This window comes from Camelus ferus, chromosome 28 (assembly GCF_009834535.1).
Source record: "Camelus ferus isolate YT-003-E chromosome 28, BCGSAC_Cfer_1.0, whole genome shotgun sequence".
NCBI lineage: Eukaryota > Metazoa > Chordata > Mammalia > Artiodactyla > Camelidae > Camelus > Camelus ferus.
Window position 1 is genome coordinate 5,542,316 of NC_045723.1, and position 22,164 is coordinate 5,564,479.

The following is a 22,164-nucleotide window of genomic DNA, read 5'->3' on the forward strand; positions in this document are numbered from 1 at the left end:
AGACCGTTCCCTGGATGTCTTGTCTTCCAGCTCGTCCTCCTGATCTGTGTCATTTACAATAAAATTATAATGATTTATATAATAACACAAAATAACAATAATAGTAGCACGTTCCTGAGTTCTGTTCTGTGAATCTCATGGGTTGTCAAACCAGAGGGGTCATGGAAGCTTCTGAATTTATAGCCAGTCAGAAGTGTGGGTGGCCTGGGGACCCCTGAAGAGCAGCTGGCATCTAAGGTAAGAGACTGTGCCTTTTAAAAAAGTATTTTATTTATTATTATTTTATTTTGGCAGGGCGGGAGGTAATTAGGTTTATTTTTAGAGGCGGTACTGGGGATTGAACCCAGGACCTCGTGCATGCTAAGCATGTGCTCTACCACTGAGCTTCCCTCTCCCCATGAGACTGTGCCTTTTAACTTGTGGTGTCTGCTCTAGCTCTGGGTTGGAGCTGAATTGAAGGACACCCGGTTGGAGCTGGAACGGAGTAGTCATCAAGGCCTTGCTGTTTCCATCTCTGTCTCGCATCTTCAACCACCTCCCCCCTGCTGGCTCCTTCTCACCAGACCTACTCATGTCTTGCTTTTCTAAAACAAAGCAAAACAGATGAAGACAACGTCTTTCCCCTGCTCTCTGCCTAGCACTTTGTTTCTCTTAAAAGGGTGCCTTCCATTGCTCTTCCTCCCCTTCCTCAGCCCTCAGCAGTTTTGCTTCCTCCCACTGCCCAACGGAAACTTCTCTCATGAAGGCCATTCTTGGCCCCGCAGTTGATGGACAATTTTCAGCTCCTCCCCACCAACCCCCGCCACCTTTTAAAACTTGACTTCTCAAGCAGCATCTCACACCATTGACCATTTTCTTTTCTTCAACGACACCACTGCCACCACCCCTGCCCCAGTTTCAGCAACGCCACATTGATTTCTGTTTGGCCGTTCCTTTCCAGGCTCCCATGTAGCCTTCTTCTGTCCACCCCTTGACCATGCACCTATTGGCCACTTCCCGCCCTCCTCTTTAATTCCTAGTCCGCAGAAGCCTCACCATCCACCTGGATGCCTAGAGCATCACCTTGGGGCCTTCTTTTCATTTACTACTATAGACCCACATCTAATTGACTGCCCCGTTTGGTTCCTTCTACCTCCCAAATACCTCGCGTTCCTGTGCATTTACGCCCTCTGCCTCCTGTGCAATTACGCCCCGGTCCAGGTGACGACCCCCACCTCACCTCCTCAGTAGCCTCCCTACTTCTGGTCATGTGACCCTCCAACCTGTTCTCCACCCAACACCTGAGTGATATTTCTAAAACAGGTGCCATCATGTGGAGCGAGAGCCTACGTGGGGCTTGGACTGTGGCAGGTGCCTGTGACTTTTTTGGTGAATGAATGGATGTTATGCCTTTGCTTAAAACCCAGTAGTTTCCCAAGGCTCTTAGAGCTCGAGCTGGTGCACACAGCGTCGAGCTCCTTCGACCTAGCCCTTTCACACGCCTCTCTTTAACCTGAAATGTATCGTGCTCGCCCTCCCTCTGTCTGGGACGCCCCGCCCTTTCTTCCGCTGGCTAACTGTTATTCATCCCTTACATCTCAGCGTTCGTGGACCTTTTCCTGCCTCACCTGCCATCTGGTCCTGGTCGCTTCCTGCTCTGCCTGTTTTAGGTTTTCACATTGTGCTGCGACTGTTTGCAGTACCGCTCTGCACACCCCGCTCTCAGTATCTCGGCATCTCCATCACACCTACCTTCTTGGCCAGGCTTTAAAAATCTGACGATCTGTTTGGTGTAAAATGGTATCTTATCGTAACTTAATTTCCACTTCCCTAATTTTTAATGGGGTTGAGCATCTCCTAAAATGTTTTCTAACCATTTGTGTTTACTCTTCTGTGAAATGTGTGTACTTTTTCCTGCTGGTTATTATTATTATCTTTGATTTGTAAGAGTTCTTTACATCTTCTGAATACCAATCCTTTGTATATGTATATTTGAGATGTGTATGTTGCAAATGTTATATTCCAGTGTGTGGCTTGTCTTTTTACTTCTTTTAACGAAAGAAGTTTAACATTTAATATGAGATCAGATTGAACAGTTTTATATTTATGGTTTCTGCCTTTGGTGTCTTGTTTAAGAACTCTCCTCCTGCTCAAAGTCACAAAGATACTCTCCCCTATTTTGTTCTAAAAGTGTTGAAGTTTTGTCTTTTACATTTTTGCCTTTATTCCACTTAACTGGCTGCCTCCTCTGCTTGGAAAGAAGCTGCCCAAGGGCATGAGACATCATCAGTCTTGTTTGATGCTGGTCCCAGAGCCCTGCATGGTCACTGGCACCCAGTGAGGGATCAGCGACTGACAGTAAATAGTTGAATGGTTGAAGGTAGAAGCGAAGTGGCATGGGAGTTCAGAGGGAGCAAGAGATACCTTTGAAAGTTGAAGAAGATAAAGTAGGTTGGCGGTTTTCCATCCTGGGTCCACACTGGAATCCCCTGGGGGGCATTAAGATGTGCTGTGGAGGGCCCCACCCCAAGAGGTCCTCCGTGATTGGTCAGAGGCATGGTCGGGGCATCAGGTGATCCTGACAGGGGTTCAGGGCTGAGAGCCACTGGATTTGGGGGTAAAATAAAGCTGTGGTCAAGGGAACAGATGTTGGGCTTAACACACCTGGGCTTGTACTTCAGCCTGTCACTGACTAACTGTGTACTTTTACACCTTTTGAGCCTGTTTCCTCACCTCTGGAGCAGGTGCCATAACACCTACCTGCCATGGTGGTGGTGACAGTTAGAGGAGATAAATGTGCTCCTAGAATGATGTATGTTCTTCATACTTTGTAGGTTTTTTTTTTTTCCTTTTCAAGGAGGAGGTGGCATTTGAGCCAGACCTTGATGGCTGGTATAAACACGTGGTAATTGGGAGAGAGGGGAATGTAAGGATCAGAGGGGAAGGGAGGGCAGACGTGCTGGGGAGAGTGGCTGGTTAGCCCTGGCGGACAGTGCAAGAAAGAGAGTAGTGGGGAACCTGCCGGGGAGACAGGTGGGCGGTCAGATGCTAAGGGCGTGGCTTCTCAGGGGTTCACACAGACATAGCGCGTCTCCCAAATCTCCAGTTCAGCCGTAAGTGAGCAAGGGTTCTGGGTTCTTTCTCTCTTGCTTGCTCTTTCTCTTCCTTGTTCCAGGAACAGAAGAGTGACTGGTAGACAGGAGGAGAGTCGAGGCAGTTGTGTGGGGTACTCAGGGGAGCAGACTGCAAGAATGGAGGCAGGGATGAGGTTTCGGTCCCGAGAGGAGGAATACTGGGGCTCGGGAGGGACTGGGGAGTGATGCAGGACTCTGCTTGAGGTCGGGTAGGAAGTATTTACGTGAAGAATGTCACGGAGGGTGGTGGTAGAACCAGGCAGTGTTAGTCAGCTTCCTGAAGTGCCAACCCTTTTACGTGATCTTTAAAAGAGGGATTTTTATCTGGTGTTCAAGTTCACAGGTTATCAATGTAATGGCAGTCGGAAACTACCTGGGAACACTTGAGCAGCTGGCCTGGAAGTTCTGTGTTGCGGAGGGTGGCTTAGGGTGTGCTCCAGGCTCAGATCCTTGCACACCTGGCATGATCACCCGGCTGTCCTGTAGCATCTTCAGCTTAAAGTGTCCTAAACAGAGCCTTGACACTCCTGTCCACCCCGTCCCTGCCCCAGTCTCCCAGTTCTCACTAAATGGTTCTCCAATGACCTAATGGCTTATGTAAAATTCTTAGTGCTTTTCCTGGATCCCTCTCCATCCCTGGTCTGTCAGCCCACCCCATCCATCGGAGCTTTATGCAGGCTCTGCCTCCGACATAGATCCTGCCTGTGTGTTACCAGTTCACTCCAGCCACCTGTCATGGGAGCTCCCCCCTCCTCCCTCCATGTATTCTCCAAGCAACTTTACTGTGCTGCCTGTCAAGAGCACCAGATTTTAAATGTAACCAACACAACCGGGTGGAGTTATCCTTACACATTATTCTTCCCTAAACATTTTATGTTTATATCTGAAAGCATGCCATCCTTCTTCACTTGCCAGCTAACAGATGTTACCAGTTGACAAAATCTGCTGATGGTGCTGGTACCTAAGTTATTCTTTTTGAACACTCAGCGTTAACTCTCCTGTCAGTCTCATATGGGAATTATTCTTGGTGAGAGGTAATTGACTTTTCCAAAACAAACAGAAATTTGGGGTGTGCCCACGGAGCATGACTCACGGAATCAGATTCTTAGAGGGAGCTCGGCACGCCTCCAAGTTGCTGTTAAGGAGCTTTGCTGGCTGCCTTGGGGAGTGTCTGCCTGGGGTGGAGTCGCCAAGGTTCAAATGCTTGACTGCAGTGTTGCTTGCCCAGGTGTTCCTTGTTTCTATTGAATTGTCAAGGATCCGACTGTTTGGGGACAATGAGCAATAATCAGAGTCACAGAGGATTGATTAATAAGCTAGGATGCCAGTAGATTACATTTATAGTGAAGGCCATATTAACAGTGATCTCATGCAGTCAAGTTCAAACTAGGATTAGAGTTCTGACAAATACATATGTGAGAACTATTGGGCTGAATATCTGAAATTTGGATTTTTCTAGAAATTTGCCTTTGACATACGTTCCTGGGAACTATGATTCTCACACTCCCTGTTGTTAAAAGACATGTGTGTTCCCATCAGATTGCTTTACTGCCAGTTTTCTTGCTGAAACCTAGATTGGTTCCCATCATTCCCTGGTCTCCATTCTTAAATGGCTCCTCTTTTTCTATTGAATGAAACACAGATTTCTGCTTTGGGCACTACGGCTGATTATAGACTCTGCAGGGTCTTCCTCAAAAAAAAAAAAATAGTCTTATGTAAAACAGACTTAAACACATTTTTGGACTCCCAGTAAGGAAAGGAAATCTCTAAATTCCTCCTTCTGTGCTCCCCCTGCCTCCCAAAGTGAGATTAAGTCAGAGTGGTGGTGAGCAGCAGGTAAACATGCTCGGAAGTCAGACTTCCTCCCAGAGGGAAAACACTTACATCAGCATTGCAGAGTTCAGGGCCCATGGCTGGCCCCCAAGGGGCCTGTCTCAACCTGGGACTGTTAAAGCCTGCTAAAGTCCTTTATACCTCCCGGGCCTCTCAGCAGAGAGAAAGACAAGTCCTCTCTGGAGACAGGCACTCCAATTTCCCGCAGGTTACAGTCCCCACAGGCTCATAGCAACTGTGAATGGGCTCATCATGAAAGGTCACCAAACACACAGAGCCACAAACCACGGGTGACACGAATGAGAGCCAACAGAAAGAATGCACAACAGTGGGGACCCTCTGAGACTTCAGCTCTTGCAATGACTGAACACAGGACACAGCTGCCGCCAGAGTAAGTATTTATGCAGCAGACCATGCTGGAAGCCCTGTACACAGTGTGCAGAGGCTGGCTCAGCCCCACGCCCACCCGCCTTCACCCGCTGCCGTCTGCGCTGGATGAAGAGGTGGGGAGAAGGTGGCTGCTATTCCGCCCTTGGCAGTGCCTCTGGCAGCAGCGGCAGAATGGGCAGCTGCAGTGGTCCTCGCAGATAAGTGCCCCCCCCTCCTCTGCAGTGGCTCCTGGCAGAGCTGAGGCAAGGACTCAGATGTGCAAGGTCCCTGAAGGGATGGTAGTCGGTGGATGAGCAGGAGCTGACTGGCTCTGTGGAAGCAGCGCAGTGTGGGCTCAGGGGAGCCTCGGCAGGGCAGCCGCAGTTTTCTGTATTTCCTGCTCTCTGGGTTGCGCCATTGTCCCCGTGTTTCTTCTCCAGCTGTTCCAATAATTTTGAAATTGACTTGTCTGTTCTTAACTCCCTCTTCGATTGAAATACCTAGTCTGATTGCTAGTTTCTGATGGGGCATTGGCAGGGACACGTATTGTAATTCATTTAATCTTTACAGCTCCATGACGGAGGTACAGCAATTATCCCCATTTCACAGATGAGGAAACTGAGAAGCAGAGAAATTAAGCCACTTGCCTACACTTAGGCAGGGGAGGTGCAATATAATGCAGGAAATGTTTGAAGAAATAAAAGACGGAATTTAAAAATAAAACCAGGCAGATCTGAAACAGAACCAAATAATCTCCTATAAGTAAAAAAATATAACTGTTGAGATATTGTATCTCAGTGGATGATTAAACAGCTGAAGAAAGAATGAATGAACTGGAAGACAGGTCTGGGCACATTTTTCAGAATTCAGAATAGATAGAAAGTAGATGGGAATTATGAAGGAGAGGTTAAGTGACAGGGGAGGTAAAATGAGAACTAACATTTGTCTAATCGGAGTTTTGGTAGAAGAGAATGGAGAGTACAGAAAAGGCAATATTGAAGGAGACGGCTGAGAATTTTCCAGAACAAATGTAAGCCATGACTCCCCAGATGGAGGAAGTCCAAAAAGCACGGGGGAGGATAAATAAACACCACAAGCAAATTGTCGTGGAACCCCTGGACAAGGACAAAGAGAAGATCTCAAAGTCAGAGAAAAAAGGGCAACTTTTTTACAAAGAAATGGCAGCTGGAGCAGCAGACTCCGTAGGAACAGCAGAAGGAAAATCAGTGGAACAGCATCTTCAAACTGCCGAGAGCATCAGTCTGTCTGTGAAGGGTAAGGGTGGAAGCGATGCCTTGGTAAGAGACCCATTCTGCCTTAGAGAAAATAGCAACAAAAAGAAGTGTGGGTAATATAAAAACGTTTTTATGTAAACGAAGACTAGGAGTTCTCCCCCAGTGAGCATTCACTGATGGGACTTGTAAAGGAACTTTCAGGAGAAAGGGGACTAACCCCACAAAGAGGGTGTGAGACACAAGAAGGAACGAGGAACAAAAAAATTGTTAAAGTTGCAGGTAAATTAAAAAAAAAATTGCCTGTAGATATACTACTTCTACTGCTGCTACCACTGTTACGAATACCACTGGCAAGGATGCTATTAGTAATTAGTGATTAATTAAACTAATTGGGATTAAAGAAGAGGGAGGAGAGAGTTAAAATACTGGACAAGTAGAGCATGTGACGTATTCAGGAGTGACTTAAAGATCTGCGATCCTTCTGTTCTTCCCCAGGAAGTAAAGACAATAGTGTCTGACTCTGGTAATTACACAGTGTAGAACTTGAGGGATAACCATTGAAATAATAGAAGTAGAGGGAGCAGCTTCTGGAACAGTCATGGGAAAGACATGGAATAAGGACACTAACCAATAAATGTCTCATTTAATTAAAAAAAAAAAAGTTTCTGAGGGAGAAAAATTAAAGCATAGAAAAATCAGGACAAATAAAAATTGAGAAAGAAAAAGGTAGAAACAAAATCAGGACTATCAGCAGCAACACTAAACTCACCACTAAAAAGCCTGAGAGGAGGGGGGAGGGGGTATAGCTCAAGTGGTAAAGCACGTGCTTAGCATGCACGAGGTCCTGGGTTCCATCCCCAGTATCTCCATTAAAAAAAAAAAAAACTAATAAATAAATAAATAAACTTAATGACCCCCCCCCCCAAATAAAATAATAAATTTAAAAAAATTTTAAAAAGCTAGAGAGGAATACTAGAAAAAACAGCTCTAAGTGTGCTGGCCAGGATGGGTTCTGAGATGAGCATCCTTGTGAGGGGCACTACTCAGTGATGAAAAGTTTTATTCACCAGAGAGACACAATCATTCTAAATTTGTATGTACCTAATAAAACAGCTTTTAAACATAGATGACAAAACTAGTATGGCAATAGTGAAAAATTTTACAAATCCATCACCACAGGGAGAGATTTCAGTTCATCTTTTTTTTTTTTTATTATTTAAAGGTCAAATAGATTCCACCCCCCCCCCCAAACTGGTAAAATAAACAGTGCAATTTAACAAATTTGATTTGGTAAGCATGTGTAGAATACTCCAGCCAAGAATTAGAGAATATATACTAGCCCCAAGTTCATGGGGGACCAGTTGCAGGTAACAGACCATATGCATCGGGATGTGGTGGCAGATAAAGCTGGACAGGTAGAGGTGGGCTGTGAAGGGCTCTGAATTCCTGGCCCAGGAGTTGTGTTTTATTCTGCATGATGGCAACTCGTGATGGCGTAGGGTTCATGCACTTCCACGTGGCACAGCCTTGTGTTTGATATGGTTCCCATCCCCTGGTTATGCAAGAAAGAAACAGTGCAATGGTCTAGGAGCCAATTAGACGTGGAACACACCCATTTAAGTAGAACTCAATTGGACATTCATAACCATTTGTTATGTACACACTGTGCTGTGGGGAACAAGTGAATAACAGCAACAACAACAAAAAGATTCAAATCCCCCGGAGCTCTGGGATCTAGGAAAGAGGAAAGGTTGATACAAAGTGAAAACTGTGTCACAGAACAGATATGATAAATAATATAATAGAGGTGAAAAAAAGATACTCTAGGAATATGGGAAAGGAAGAGAGAATAACCCCCAATGGGTGTTATCTTGGAGTAGATGGGCTTCTAAGGTAGGAATTCAGTAGGTGAATATGCACAAAGCCGTTGCCCCAGGCAGAGAAAATGATACGGTTTCCATGCTCTCTCAGCCTAAATCATTTTCTAATTGGCTCCTATTCACTTGTTCCCCACAGCACAGTGTGTACATAATAAATGGTTGTGAATGTCCAATTGAGTTTTACTTAAATGGGTGTGTTCCACGTCTAATTGGCTCCTAGACCATTGCACTGTTTCTTTCTAGCATAACCAGGGGATGGGAACCATATCAAACACAAGGCTGTGCCACGTGGAAGTGCATGAACCCTCCCTGGCTCCTGAAAAAGAGCATGGGAAGATGCAAAAACAAAGCCTTCCGCTTTCAGAGCAATGTAAGGATGTGGCACTCATCACACTCAGGTGGTATTTGATTATGCAGTTTTCAATGGTGTTTTGTGACAGCATTTACTCAGATACGGGTTTATCTCCCATGTCGGAAACCGAGGATAGGAATATTGTTGATGGAAACTCTTGATAGTGAAGTCAATACTCAGAGAATTTCTATTACGTAGTTTTTGAAGAATTCTGCTTTGCATTCCTTTAACATTCATCTAAATGGGTGGTTTAACTTAGTTGTAGGCTAACCAAATGCGTGGGATGTCTTCATAAATGATGGCTTTGGTTTTAGAAAAGTTATTTTGAAGCTATTATTTTGGTAATACTTAAACAGCATAGCTATTTGTTTTCTGAAGGCCGGCCTTAGATTGTAAAATCTAAATGGTAAAATCATCTAAATAGATGTAAATAGTAAAAAAAAAATCTATAAAATCATAGATTTACAAAATCTAAATGTAAACTCCTAGATTGTAAAATCATATCATCTTTGTGTCAAAAAATGCTTATCTCTCCATCCTCTGCAGCAGGATATGAACCTAGCTTGTCTCCAGAATGAATAAAGCATATTTTCCTAAGAAAATGGCCGGGGCAAAGTGATCTCTGTTTCATTGACTCTGTTGGAAATCATCTATCCATCAGGCGACTGTTCCAACTGACCTCAACTCTTATGAACTAAGACAAGAGTTAACGACGTCAATTTACGTTTTGAAAGAAACATTCCCTTGTTTTAGATGGACTGCTGATTGGACAAGGTGATAGAGCTATAACTTTGAGAGAGTAGGCTGTTGCCCTGAGTGGTTTGACTTATCTTTCAAAGCTATACCTAGTTTTGTTGTGAAATAGTCTGAGTTCTTAAAAAAAAGTTGTTTTGTATAATACTGAGAATTACTGAGCCATTTGCCTGGAAGAAGTAGGTGTGAAATAATTTGAACTAGTTCAGAGATGGACCCTACTGACGTCTACCTCTGTCCTGACTGGCAGCTCAGATACAGAGAGAAGGAAAGAAAGGAGTAAGGATTCAAAAGCAGGTGCCGAGTTACCTATGACCCGGTTACTCTACAATGTGGGGGAGATTGGACCAGGGAACCTCAAGGTAGAGGGCTGTGCATTTATTGATCTTACTCCATGAAGGGCACTGTGATGAGCACCGGAAAAATGAAGCTGAGTGAGAATTGGTCACTGATCTCCAGAGGCTCACTGGTTTTCGGGGAAGACAGAGGAAAATAGTTAATAAGCATGGTGGAGTGTTACAAATGCTGTAATGGAGATCTGTGCAAGAGACCGAGAGGAGGGGCAGGTGACTGAGTCTCTGAGCATGGGAGAACACATTCATGAGCAGCTGCTACCTGCTCTGAGTCTTACAGGAGGAGCAGTACTCAAGGGGGATAGGGGCTGTCAGGCAAAAGAACTTCAGGTGGGGTCTCTGAAAGGAAATGGTGAGAGATAAGATAGGGAAAGTAGCCAGGGACCAGATTATGAAGGACACTGTGTACTAGGCAAAGGAGATCTGAGGGACACAACTGGATTTGCACTTCAGCAAGTTTTTTTTGTATATATATATATTTTTATTGAAGTATAGTCAGTTTACAAGGTTGTGTCAATTTCTGGTGTACAGCACAATGCTTCAGTCATACATGAACATACATACATTTTCATATTGTTTTTCACTGTAAGTTACTACAAGATATTGAATATAGTTCCCTGTGCTATACAGAATGAACTTGTTTATCTAGTATATATATATTAGTATCTGCAAATGTAGAACTCCCAATTTATCCCTTCCCACCCCCTTCCCTGCCTGGTAACCATAAGTTTGTTTTCTATGTCTGTGAGTTTTGTAATTAAGTCCATTTGTGTCATTTTTTTTAGATTCCACATATAAGTGATATCATATGGTATTTTTCTTTCTCTTTCTGGCTTACTTCACTTAGAATGACAATCTCTGGGTCCATCCATGTTGCTGCAAATGGCATTATTTTATTCTTTTTTATGGCTGAGTAGTATTCCATGGTATAAATATACTATAGCTTCTTTATCCAGTCATCTGTCGATGGACATTTAGGTTGTTTCCAAGCTTTGGCTATTGTAAATAGTGCTGCTATGAACACTAGGGTACATGTATCTTTTTGAATTAAGGTTCCCTCTGGATTTATGCCCAAGCAAGTTTATTTTTGCACTGTAGTATAGACAGGGCTGGAGTTGGGCCAGGCTAAAAGCAGGGAGACAGATAGTCTAGGTGGAAGTGATGAGGTCCTAAAATAAGTGAGTGGTGATGGGAAGAGAGTGTAAAGGATAGAGTTGAAATATTTCCAAAGTCAAATAGAATGGACTTAGTGGCTCTTTAGATACGAGTGGGGTTTGAAGAAGCAAAGGTGAGGATGACTCTGAAACTTCTTGGTTGACCTATGGGAAAGGCATGACTGAACATCATCAGGCAGCTGGGGGATGATCAGCTTAATTTGTTTGTTTGCTTTGGAGGGGGTGATATAAGGAGTGATTGCGTTAAAGCTTGGATAAATGAATTTGGTATGCCTTCGGTATTTATAGGTAAATCTCCTCGACAGAAGTTGAACATGTCTGTCTGGGGTAAGGACCCAAAAAGGACAGTTTGGCTGGTGACGCACAGTTTGTAGTGGTCATTGCATTTCCCAGAACTTGGAGAGAGTAGCTGGATGGCGAGGCCCACCCTGCAGGTGAGGAGCTAGGGGAATAAATGCTCTCACCTCTCACCCTTTCTGCCTTCTGGTTTCCTCTCAGTTCCTCCTGTAGGCTAGACCCGACTGAAGGCCAGACAGCCAGGGAGCTCAGTGGATGCAGTCCTTCTGGGTCAGCCTCCTAGGGACCAGAGCGGGATGGAGAAGGGTGACAGAGGACGTGCAAAAGGAATCTATCTAGGACAGCCACCGTCGGAGGGCAGGTAGTACAAGAACTGCCAATAAAGGAGACTGAGGAGTCAGAGGGGAGAAACGCCAGGTGACTCAGAGGGCAAAGGGAAAAGGAAAGGGAAGTGACTAATGGTGCCCAAGACATGGGCTGAGTCCGCTGGATTTGGCAATTAGGAGACTTTCACAAAAGTTGTTTCAGTGGAGTGGTGGGACCAGGAGTCAGCCAGATGAAGTGGATTGAAAAATAAAAAGGCTTTTCATTTCTAGCCATTTGGAGGACGAGCTGAATAGAGCAATTTCTCCCAGTAAAAGACATCTGAAAGATCAGGATAAATTAGTTTTCAATAAGGTATTTTTAAAAGCATGACCCAGCTAATAAGAAAAACAATTTGAGGGCAGATGCAATAAGATTATTCCACAGCTGAGGATAAGGACAGGAGTTGGCAAAGAGGAGTTGGTTTGTTCCAGAGGCACCACAATTAGAATGATGGGAGATTCTTCAGCAGTGATGGGGAAAGCCAGAAAACAATGCAGTAATACTTTCACAGTATTGTAAGCAAATGCTGTCAATTTAGAATTGTGTGCACAGTAAAACCATCTTTCAAGAACAAGAACACATGTAAAGGTGTTGGTGATGAGAGGGTTCATACCAAGAGACATTTGTTAAAGCAACTTCCAAAGGTGGTATTACAGAAAGGGGAAAATGACCCCACTGGGAAGGCCTGGGATGTTAGAAGTCTAAGAAAATGGACAAGGTTTGAATAACGCTGTTTAAAATAATAATATGTCTAATTTTTGATTGGGAACTATAATTCTGGGCAGCAGTAGTTTTCAGGAGGAGAGAGATTGTGGAGTTAAAGCATTCTGAGATTTTTTGTTGTTGTTTTTCAAGAGGAAGAGGGGGTAAATACTGACAAATTTTAAATTTTATTTAATTAGGTATGATGTTAAAAGTTCTTGGAAGTAAGCACCAGAATAATAGAGCTAAAGTATATAATTTCCAAACTAGTGAACAAAACATTAATGGAATGATGAAAACAAAAAGAAGCAACTCAAACCATCTGAGAAAAGAGGAAAAAAAAGAAACAGAAAAAGTGGACAAACTATACGAAGTGAATCTAAATATATGAAAAATCACCATCAAGGTAAGTGAGCTAAACTTGTTCGTTAAAAGGCGAAGATTCTCAGACTAGATTAAGAAAAAAAAAAATAGAGCTTCATTTAACCACAGTCACACTTAAGGGTACGAAAAGACTGAAAACCAAATAATGAAAAGAATGTGTATTAAGCAAGTTTTAAACAAGATAAGGCTGTTGACTAATAACAGAAGGAATAAGCATTAAGACAAACAGCATTACTAAAGGGAAACAGGGTCATATTGATAAAAGACACTCGTAGTGATAAAAAAGAATTTTAAACATGTACGCACTAATGGTATACAAAAATATATAGCAAAAATTGACAGGTCACAAGAAGCCACTGACAAAGCCGCCATTACTGTGGGAAATTTTAATATCCACGTCTTAGTGATTGATAGGCTAGACCCACATCAGTAAGCAAATAACAGGCTTGATTGGATGGAAAGAGCTGGAATGTGGCATCTCACACCTGGAGCAAGTCCGTCTCTGGGCAGTGAAGATCCTCAGCCTTGCAGAATATGTTGTTAGGAGTAAATACAATAAACTATGTAAGATGCTTTGTAAGGACCTGGCATGTAGCAAGCGCTTGGTAAGTGCTTTGCTTGATAAATATGATTATAATTTGTTCCCTGAGGAAAATGCCACTGGGGGATCTTTGGGACCCGAATTAAAAACAAACCAACAAACCCTGTCCCCTCTGAGTCAGGTGGAACCCCAGAGGGCAGATCTGAATGCAGAGCACAGATGGCTGAGGGCTCTTGAGGCTGGGGAGACCCGCGAGACCTGGGACAGGACCAGGCAAGATTGAAGAGGGGGTGGTAATGGGATGGAACAGGGTCTAAGCCATGAGGTCGTGAGGATCCACCAAGACCCAGCTTGTCATTTTGTTTAAAGTGAGGATCAGGGTGGTTCTAGGAACTTCAACAGGGTTGCCTAAGGAAAGCCGCTGGAGAGAATTGAGGGAGGCCATTGGAGGGGGCTCTGAGAGCCTGTCTTCTGATTCCCTGCATCAGCACCGCTCGCCCTCCCTTCCTGGTACCTACGTTGCAGGGAATGGTACCCCAAGCCACCAGTGCGAGGGTCACTCCCACAGAGTCACGGCTCCTCAGGGCCTGGAGCACGAAAGGGAGGCAGGGTCTCAAGAAACTGTATCAAAAGTCATGTTGCTTGGCACATTATCATTCTTACCCCAGGCCTGATTTTAGGAAGGGAGCGCCCCCAAGGTTACGGCAGCTTCTCCAATCCTGGCCCGTGATCTCCTATTCACGTCTTTCTGGGGCTCCATCCTTTGAGGTTCGTAATGACCCACTAAGTTATTCCCATCCTGGAAATTTCCAACATTCCTAAGAGACAAGGTGGACTGGAAGTACAAGGGAGGCCCTGGTGACAGTGTGCTTGGGAAACGCTTAAAACTCTCCTGGCCCAGAGAGAAATTCTAGGGAAAAACTGGCATTTCCATAATTCTAGATTTATGTAAAAGGATGACATTGGCAGTGATCTGGGGGTGACTCATAGTGGGTCTGGGTGTCCAGTTCCGCCTGATCTAGACAGATCAGGAGCACTGAGTGCGCTGAAGGAGGCCCTTTGGCTTCCCACCAAGGTCCTTGTGAAATGGCTCCATCTGCCTTGCAGGGTCACTTTCCAAGGATCAGCCTGGGGACTACAGGTTAGAGTGATGGGTGGTGCCTCCCGGCACCTGCTTGATGCCTTCATCAGGTGCCCTGAGCATATGAAAGCTGGGGTGCAGCTTTAAAAAAAGCTTCTTAGAGCTTTACTTTCCTTAAACAACTGAGCTTGACGAACCTGACGAGCTAGCTAGACAAGGTAACTCTTTGGTTGGGGGTGTCAAAGGATGTCCCGGGGGGAGGTGAGGGTGGGGGAAAAAGTGAGCAAATGTAGTTTTTCTCTGAGTCAAGCTGGGAATATAGTCTCAGAAAGAAAATATGCAATTCTTAAGCCTTGTGCCCTCCAGGAAAGCTTAGACTAGGAGGGTAGTCATAGCCATGGAAGCCTGAGAAATTCTATGTCACTCATCTCCTTTAATTCCCTTATCGGTCCTGTGTGATGCTAAGGAACTCTGGCTGCTGCCCAGATATTACTGCCATCAGTAGAGATGTTCCTTTTCTGTTCCGATGGTTTTATGGTGTGTATAGCTTAAGAGGCTCGACCCTAGAGCAGGTCTCAGAAAATCTTTGTGGATCTGAGGCATGGCCGCTTCACAAAGATAGACACACGCACACCATGGGGACGTTGACCACGGGACTCATCAGCTGCTCGTCCCTTTTGCGTCTGTGCCCACGTTGGGCTCAGAATGGCCTGCAGTGGGGTCAGCTGTGGGGAGAAGGCTGGCATGCAGTTCTCAGGAGCCCACTCATCGTCCTAGACCACCCGGAGGGGTCTGCCGAAGAAACCAGGTTCCCCGGGGCTCCTAGGAAGGAAAGACTGTTGGCCAACTGGGGTCTTCTAGTCCCAGAGTTCAGGAAGGAAAAGTCTGGCTTTAGGTCACGTGCTCCTTGGCCTGGTTAGACACGACATCCCCAGGAGCTGTTGAGCTGGCTCCTGGGGCAGAGAGCAAGGCAGGGACCCAAGGCCAGGAAGCTGATGGGTGGTAGGAAATCCCATCGGGAGGCTGGGCAACAAAGGTGGCCGTGGAGGGTCCTGGTGGCCACTGTGGGTGCAGAGGTGGGGAAAGCAGGACCGCAAGTCCGCGGGGCTGCTGGTGACCCGGCCCGGCTGCTCTGCTTCCTGGATGCACTTCGGGCTCTGCACCAGATGACGGCCACTGGAGCTTCAGCCATCCGCAGCAGCAGACGGACAGACAGGCTGAAGGACAGACGTGCAGACTGCTATTCAGTCAGATTTGTTTTTCCCAGGACTCCCAGAAGGGAGCCCCCAGTGACTGTTCAAATAAGAGAGGAACTGAGGCCACGGGTCAGTTCCGAGGGTCTGAGGCAGTGTCGCATCCATTGCCTGGGTCGTCTTTGCAGCCGGACCTGAACGCGGCGGGTTAAGCCTGAGAGAGGTCTGACAGGCTGTGCAGAGTTCACTGCACCCTCGTAGGAATGCATGCAAGCTCGCAGGCTGACACTGACAGGCATGCCGTCACTTCCCGCTCTGCCGCCAGGACTGCGTCCAGGCTGACTTAGCTCCATCATGTGGGAAAGCAGGCTGTACCCAGGAAGCCTGTCCATCCTGGGACCCTGTGTCTGGCCCACAGGTGTCCACAGATGTCTGTTTTTCTAAGGCTGGGCCTTGGGGCAAACTCGTGATCTTCTCCTAATGAAGGCCTCCCCACCCTCTCCACCCTCTCTGCTTCTAGCAATTGGAGGCCCCAGGCCTTTGCAACTAGCAGTGACTGTTAGACTGTTAGACTGGGAAAAGTGAAAAACAACAACAACAACAACAATGTGATCTAAATGGCACTTCCCTCGGGACGTGGGCGGGGTCTTCATGTCATCTGACCCCATCCCCACGTGCTGACCTTGTTCCCAAAGCTGGACATGCCTTGGAAGAAGGGAGACTGAATGGAAGATTCAAGAAGGAGCCCTTCCTAGGGGGCCGGACACCCAGCGTGACCAGGGAAACATCGGCCTTGACTCATGGCCTGCGTGTGAGATCCTTGTTGTGTTGACTCATCTCTGTCTAATTCTATAAACCTCCCTTTCCTATGACAAAAGGAGCCTGGGGCTGATCATTTTCAGTTTATGCAAATTGGACAGGAGGGGGCGGGGAGTTTGTGCTGGCGGTCCAGGAAGGGGAACCAAGGCCAACATGGAGTTGGGACTGGATCCGACAGCTGCGCCTGGCGGAGAGGCCCAGCCTCTGGTTCAACATCTGCTGAACATCTTGTTTCTACTAGAAATGTGAGCTGGACCCCAGGGCTGGGGCTCACTCCCGCCGCCGAGGGCGAAGCCCCGTCTCTGCGTAGAGATGGCTTGTCCTCTAGCATCACTGCCTCCGCCTCGCCTCAGCCCTCATGCCAGGGAAGGCACAGAAGCCATCACTCCTCGTATCCAAAACCAAGCAACCCCCGATCTCGTTTGGTTCCTGAAGGAAAGATCAGGGCGGGGCTCTCCCGCCTCCTGAATCTGAGGTTTGGGGGGCTGAAGCCTCTGCTTCCAACAGTTTTTTGGGCACCAGAGGTTGTTTTGGTCTTGGTTCCTCATTTGAGTGGAGTGGGAACACATCAGACACAGAGGAAGTTGTAAATTAGGAGGTAACTGCAGTGCAGGGGAGGCCCACCTGGATGGCCACAGCCGGCAAGCTGGAAATTGTTCACATTACGATTTATATGGCCAGACAGGGAGGCTTGTTTCTCCAGAAGAAAATGAAGGCTTGGGTTTTTTTTTTTTTTAATGTTGCTAAGATAGGCGTTTCTGTATATATATATCATGGAATACTACTCAGCCATAAAAAGGAATGAAATAATGCCATTTGCAGCAACATGGATGGACCTAGAGATTATCATACTAACCGAAGTAAGACAGAAAGAGAAAAACAAATACCATATGATACCACTTATATGTGGAATCTAAAAAAAATGACACAGATGAACTTATTTACAAAACAGAAAACAGACTCACAGACATAGAAAACAAACATATGGTTACTAAGGGGGAAAGGGGGTAGGGAGGGATAAACTGGGAGTTTGGGACTCAAAGATACTAACTACTACATATAAAATAGATGAACAACAAGGTCCTACTGTCTAGCTATATCCAATACCTTGTAATGGCCTATAATGAAAAAGAATGCGAAAAGGAATATATATCTATACACATATATCTGAATCACTATGCTATACACCAGGAACTAATACAACATCGTAAATCTACTATACTTCAATTAAAAGAAAAAAAAGAATGGAAAGCAATGGGAGAAACTCAAGTTAAAGTGACCACCGCGTCAGGGACTGTGTCCCCCCCATCAGAGCCCAGTGATGTCCCTTTGTCAGGTCTTCAGTGGGTGGGGCAGGATCACCCTGGAGTCGCCCTCCACACCCACAGCCGGCCCCACCTCTAAGGCTTCCAAACGTTACTGCTGTATAACCTTCTCCCTCTTTCACAGATGGGGAAGCCGAGGCATCCAGCACAGATGACCATGCTTTCCCCAAATCAGCTAGAAGTTCACTTCTCTAAGCACAGTTTCGCACTTTTTTTTTTTTACAGCTTTATTACATTTCAAATTTCCCCACATACACTGATTGCCTTTACAAAGTGAATTTTAAATATAGTTCAAGGAGTGGACTCGAAACGAGGATGAGGGCAGTCAGGGAGAAGAGCAGGGCTGTATTTATAAAACAAAGTGGGTACCAGCCACTTCATACTTATTATTTCATTTTATCCTTTCAGCATCTTTAAGCATCAGCTATTCTTGCCCTTCCTTTCCTGCAGGGTATAATCCAGGCGGAGTTAAGTAACTGGCCTAAGTTCCCCATAAATAGGAAGTAGAACCAGAATATGAACCAGGGTCTCATATCTTCAAAGCTTCTGCACTTTCTCAAGCTTTGACTTCTGGCTCTCCTAAGAGCCACTGGAACACAGCAACAAGAAAGCATTTGGAAAAAAACACCACCGGCAAAAATCAACTCAAACAAAACCTTGGTCTTGGGAACCTTTTGTCTTTCCGTTGAATCACTGACTTTGGAAAATAATCAATGAAGGATCACGTAATAGATATCAAATTAATTTCATAGAGCAGCACCGTCTGAGAAAAACTTAATTGTAAGCTGCAAAGGTGAGCCACATATGGAATTTAAAAAATTGGTAGTATCCACATTAAAACAGTAAAAAAGTAAAAAGAAAGAGGTAAACTTAATGTTAATGTATTTTATTTAACCTGATATATCCAAAATATTATCACTTGGCCACATAATCAATATAAAAAAAATCAGTGAGACATTTTACGTTCTTTATTTCATACCACATCTGTGACATTGAGGTGCATTTTATACTCTATGTTTACATAATTTACATGTTTTATACTTTACATGTATGTACTTTACATTCACATGCTCAATAACCATGTGGCGGTGAGTGGCCGCTATATTGGACAGTGCAGGTCTACAAATAAAGAAATGGAAATACATTCCTGGAAGGATGGTTGCTGGATGTCAAGGCCATGGCTAACTTTTAAGCGGCTGAAATTTACCCTGGCATGGGGTGTTGAAAATATAAGCAAGAAGTAAGAGGAGGGAGTGGTAGTTACATCTAAGTTGTTATTATTTTTATTATTGTTATTTCTGATTTGAGACAAACATTTCATGCACTGCAGTAGGAGTGAGGTGTGATGCAAAGAGGGCAGGTTCGAGATGCAGAACTGCTGGGTTCACGTTCAAGCTCCGTTCCCCACCAGCAACTTTGGGGAGGTCATTTAACTGCCTTGAGCCTCAGTTTCCTCGTTTGTAAAATGGGATCCCATGACCTGCCTCACAGAGATGTCAACGCAGAGAATGGCATGCTGATCACTGAGCTGGCTTCTGGGGCTCACTTCCTTCTTTTAACAGTGATCTCCCTGCCCTCTGTGCCAAGTTAGGAAATAGAAGTCAGCCTGCGTCCCATTGCTAAGAACTCGGATTCCGCCCATTTTCCAGGGAGTGAGTCCGTGCCCCCGGGGACATACTCAGCGGAGCACAAGCAGAACTTCCCTCCTATTTGCGTAACTCTCCTTAATCTCTTATGGAAACCCTCACTTTTCATTCTCTCAAGTAAACTCAGGCAATTCAATAATTTCACAGTCCCTTTAGGTTTAAACTCAGCCAGGTCAGGGTTCTACCCTTCCCCTCTTCCTCCTAGGGGGGCTCCCAAGATGTGGAGCGGTCTTCACAGCAAAGAGCTGTTGGCAGAGAGCCAGCAGCGAGTCTGCGGTGGTTGCTGGGAACTGCTGTGCTGTCTCTGGCCCCGGCTGGTCTCTGGTCGTTTGGTCTTGGTCCCCACGTTCCTCACTGCAGGATGCTTTATGTCTTTTTTGTCCCAACCACTGACTTTCAGGCCCACAGCCTCTCTCACTGCTGAGATATAGACTAAAGGCAGCTTCTAGGTGTTCTTCTGAACTTTCCCGGGGCCACGGGAGAAAGTGTGTGTCTGTGTCCGCGTAGTATGCTTCTGTCCAGACACTTCTTGCTACCGTTTTTGTAATTTCTAGTTTCCGTAAGGCTTGCAGCTTCCCTGGGCTCCCTTAGGTGTCTAAACAGATGTCGGTGTTTGTCATTCACCCATCGCAGGGCTCAGCCTGGAGGGCAGGCTCTCCCTGGGCCCCCTTCTCTCCACCCTGCGGCAGACTGCTCTAGTCCTCTGGGAAGGTTGTCTGGCTCTTGTTTGCGGAATTGCAGCTTTGATGGGCAAGCCTTACGTGGAATCAAGGTTACCCTCGGAAACTCCTTTAGAAAGCTGTCACGTTGACATTGTCACCTGGCCCTCCGTAAATCCACAAACCAGTATTTCCTGGGGTAGTTTTGGGAGGTGGGAGGCAGAGGGGGCTCAGGAGAGCAGTTGGAAAAGGGCATAAGAAAATGCGAAGTGGGTGTGTGTCGAGACAATCCTTAGTGAAATTCTCAGATTCTCCCCTGCCACCAAGGCGTCCCTGCTCCCCATTCCCAGATTTGGGCTAATTGGTCATATTGGTTATTTCTCCCCATAGAGAGATAAGCCAATAGGAAGTAATGAAAGAGACAAGCCTGCATATTATTTCAGCAGTTGAAGGGTGAACGAGGTGCCGTCTTGGCTCTATTCTGATTTAAGAACAGTGAGTTTGCAGGCAAAGCAAAGCCAGGCTCCCGAGAGCCGGTAAATTCCTTGTTGGAAGGTGTCTGCCTTGAGAACATCATGTTGAGAACATCATGTTGGAAACATCGTTTAAAATGAGTTTGCCACGGTTTTCTTTTGAAGTATAGTCTTTTCATCACGAGGTAGACATGTTCTGGAGGCTTTAAGAAACAGATTCTACGTTTACTAGAAAGCTGTGGGTCACAAATCCCCAAGAGTCACTTCGTCGGGCTGCGAGGCTGTTTACCCGCCCCCAGCCCCCGGCAACAGGCTCTCTTCTGCCACCTAGTGGTCACGTAGCCACAGTTCAGGGGAACGCCTCGGGTTCACCAGTCCAAGATTTGCTCCAGATGTTAGCAAAGAGACAGTAAACTCAGTAAAGAAATAGGGGGAAAAAAACCACTCGTTCCTTCTCTCCCCTGCAAAACCCCCTGAGTGTCATAAGAGAAATTTGGCATTGCTGTTTCAGCTCCATGTGGATTCATTGCTACCGTAAATAGTGCCATATGTACCAGGCACTATTCTAAAACTGAAAATACATTTTTAGAGGTGCCCAGTTACTGCGCGTTAAAAGATGGTTGATATAAAATTTGCCATGATTCATATTTTTGGAACTAAAGATGCAGAGTGTTTTGAGGTCTAGGCTGCAGCATTCTAGAATGCTCAGAGGACCACCCCTGATGGGACTAGGAAGGGCTGAGCTGCGGACTTAGCGGACAGCACTGGCAGGTGAGTCCGTGGGTACTGCCTGTGCCGGAGCGACAGCTGAGGATGAGGAAGCAGAAAGACAGTTCTTTCTATTCTTGGGAAGAAGTTATTGGTAAAAATGACAAATATTTATTTAACAATTGAAATCAGAAACCACAGCATTACGTGTTTCCACTGAAAGGGAGCAATGTTTTCCACAATTAGGAATTTTCCAAGCGGCCCTTGGACATGGTTTTGCATGCCATCAAAATGAGCAACAGATGATGGAGAGCGTCTGCCTTTAATCCTTCTTGGGACCTGGGTCACATCCACACATGGAGTCAGAAAGCTTGGACTTGAATCCTGCGTGCCTCTGGTGTTCCCTGGACAAATCACTTCTGTTCCGTCTTCTCCTCCTCATTCTTTTTCTTCTAATTTTTTTTTCCACACAATTCAACCAGCACAGAATTTGTAGGATAAAAGGCCCAGGTCCTGGTTTACACATCCTTCTTCCCAAACGCACTCCCCTGATCTGCGCCAACCATGCCCTCAGTTGGTTGGCATCCTCTTCATGCCGTACATGGAACACACATCCACATACATCTTTTTATTATGCCTAAATGAGATCATACTTATCTCTATTTTCTCAACCTTATTGAAGTATAATTTACATACAGTAAAAATCCATTTTTAAAGGTACACCTTGATGGGTTTTGACAAATAAAAAATCTTGTGAATCTAATACCTCAGCTGAGTCATAGAATATTTCCATCACCCCCTGAAGTTCCCTTATGCTCCTCTGCAGCCAGCCTCCCACCCCTTCCCCGGGCAGCCACTCACCTGCTTTCCAACCCTGAGGCTTCAGTTGGCCCCTTCTCTAATTTCG

At 45.5% G+C, this 22,164-nt stretch overlaps 1 protein-coding gene across 3 annotated transcripts in view; it reads left to right on the plus strand.

Moving 5' to 3' along the window:
• Positions 1-22,164, plus strand: part of IL37 (interleukin 37) — a 108,667-nt gene that overhangs the window by 72,742 nt on the left and 13,761 nt on the right. The window contains exons 4-5 of one of the 3 annotated variants that reach the window (XM_032469528.1): positions 11,352-11,497; positions 12,629-12,834. The exons of the other annotated variants lie outside the window; for them this stretch is intronic. Coding sequence (XP_032325419.1) covers positions 12,816-12,834 — 19 coding nt within the window. The 5' untranslated portion in view covers positions 11,352-11,497; positions 12,629-12,815. The remainder of the gene's footprint in view (positions 1-11,351; positions 11,498-12,628; positions 12,835-22,164) is intronic. 3 annotated transcript variants of the gene reach the window in all.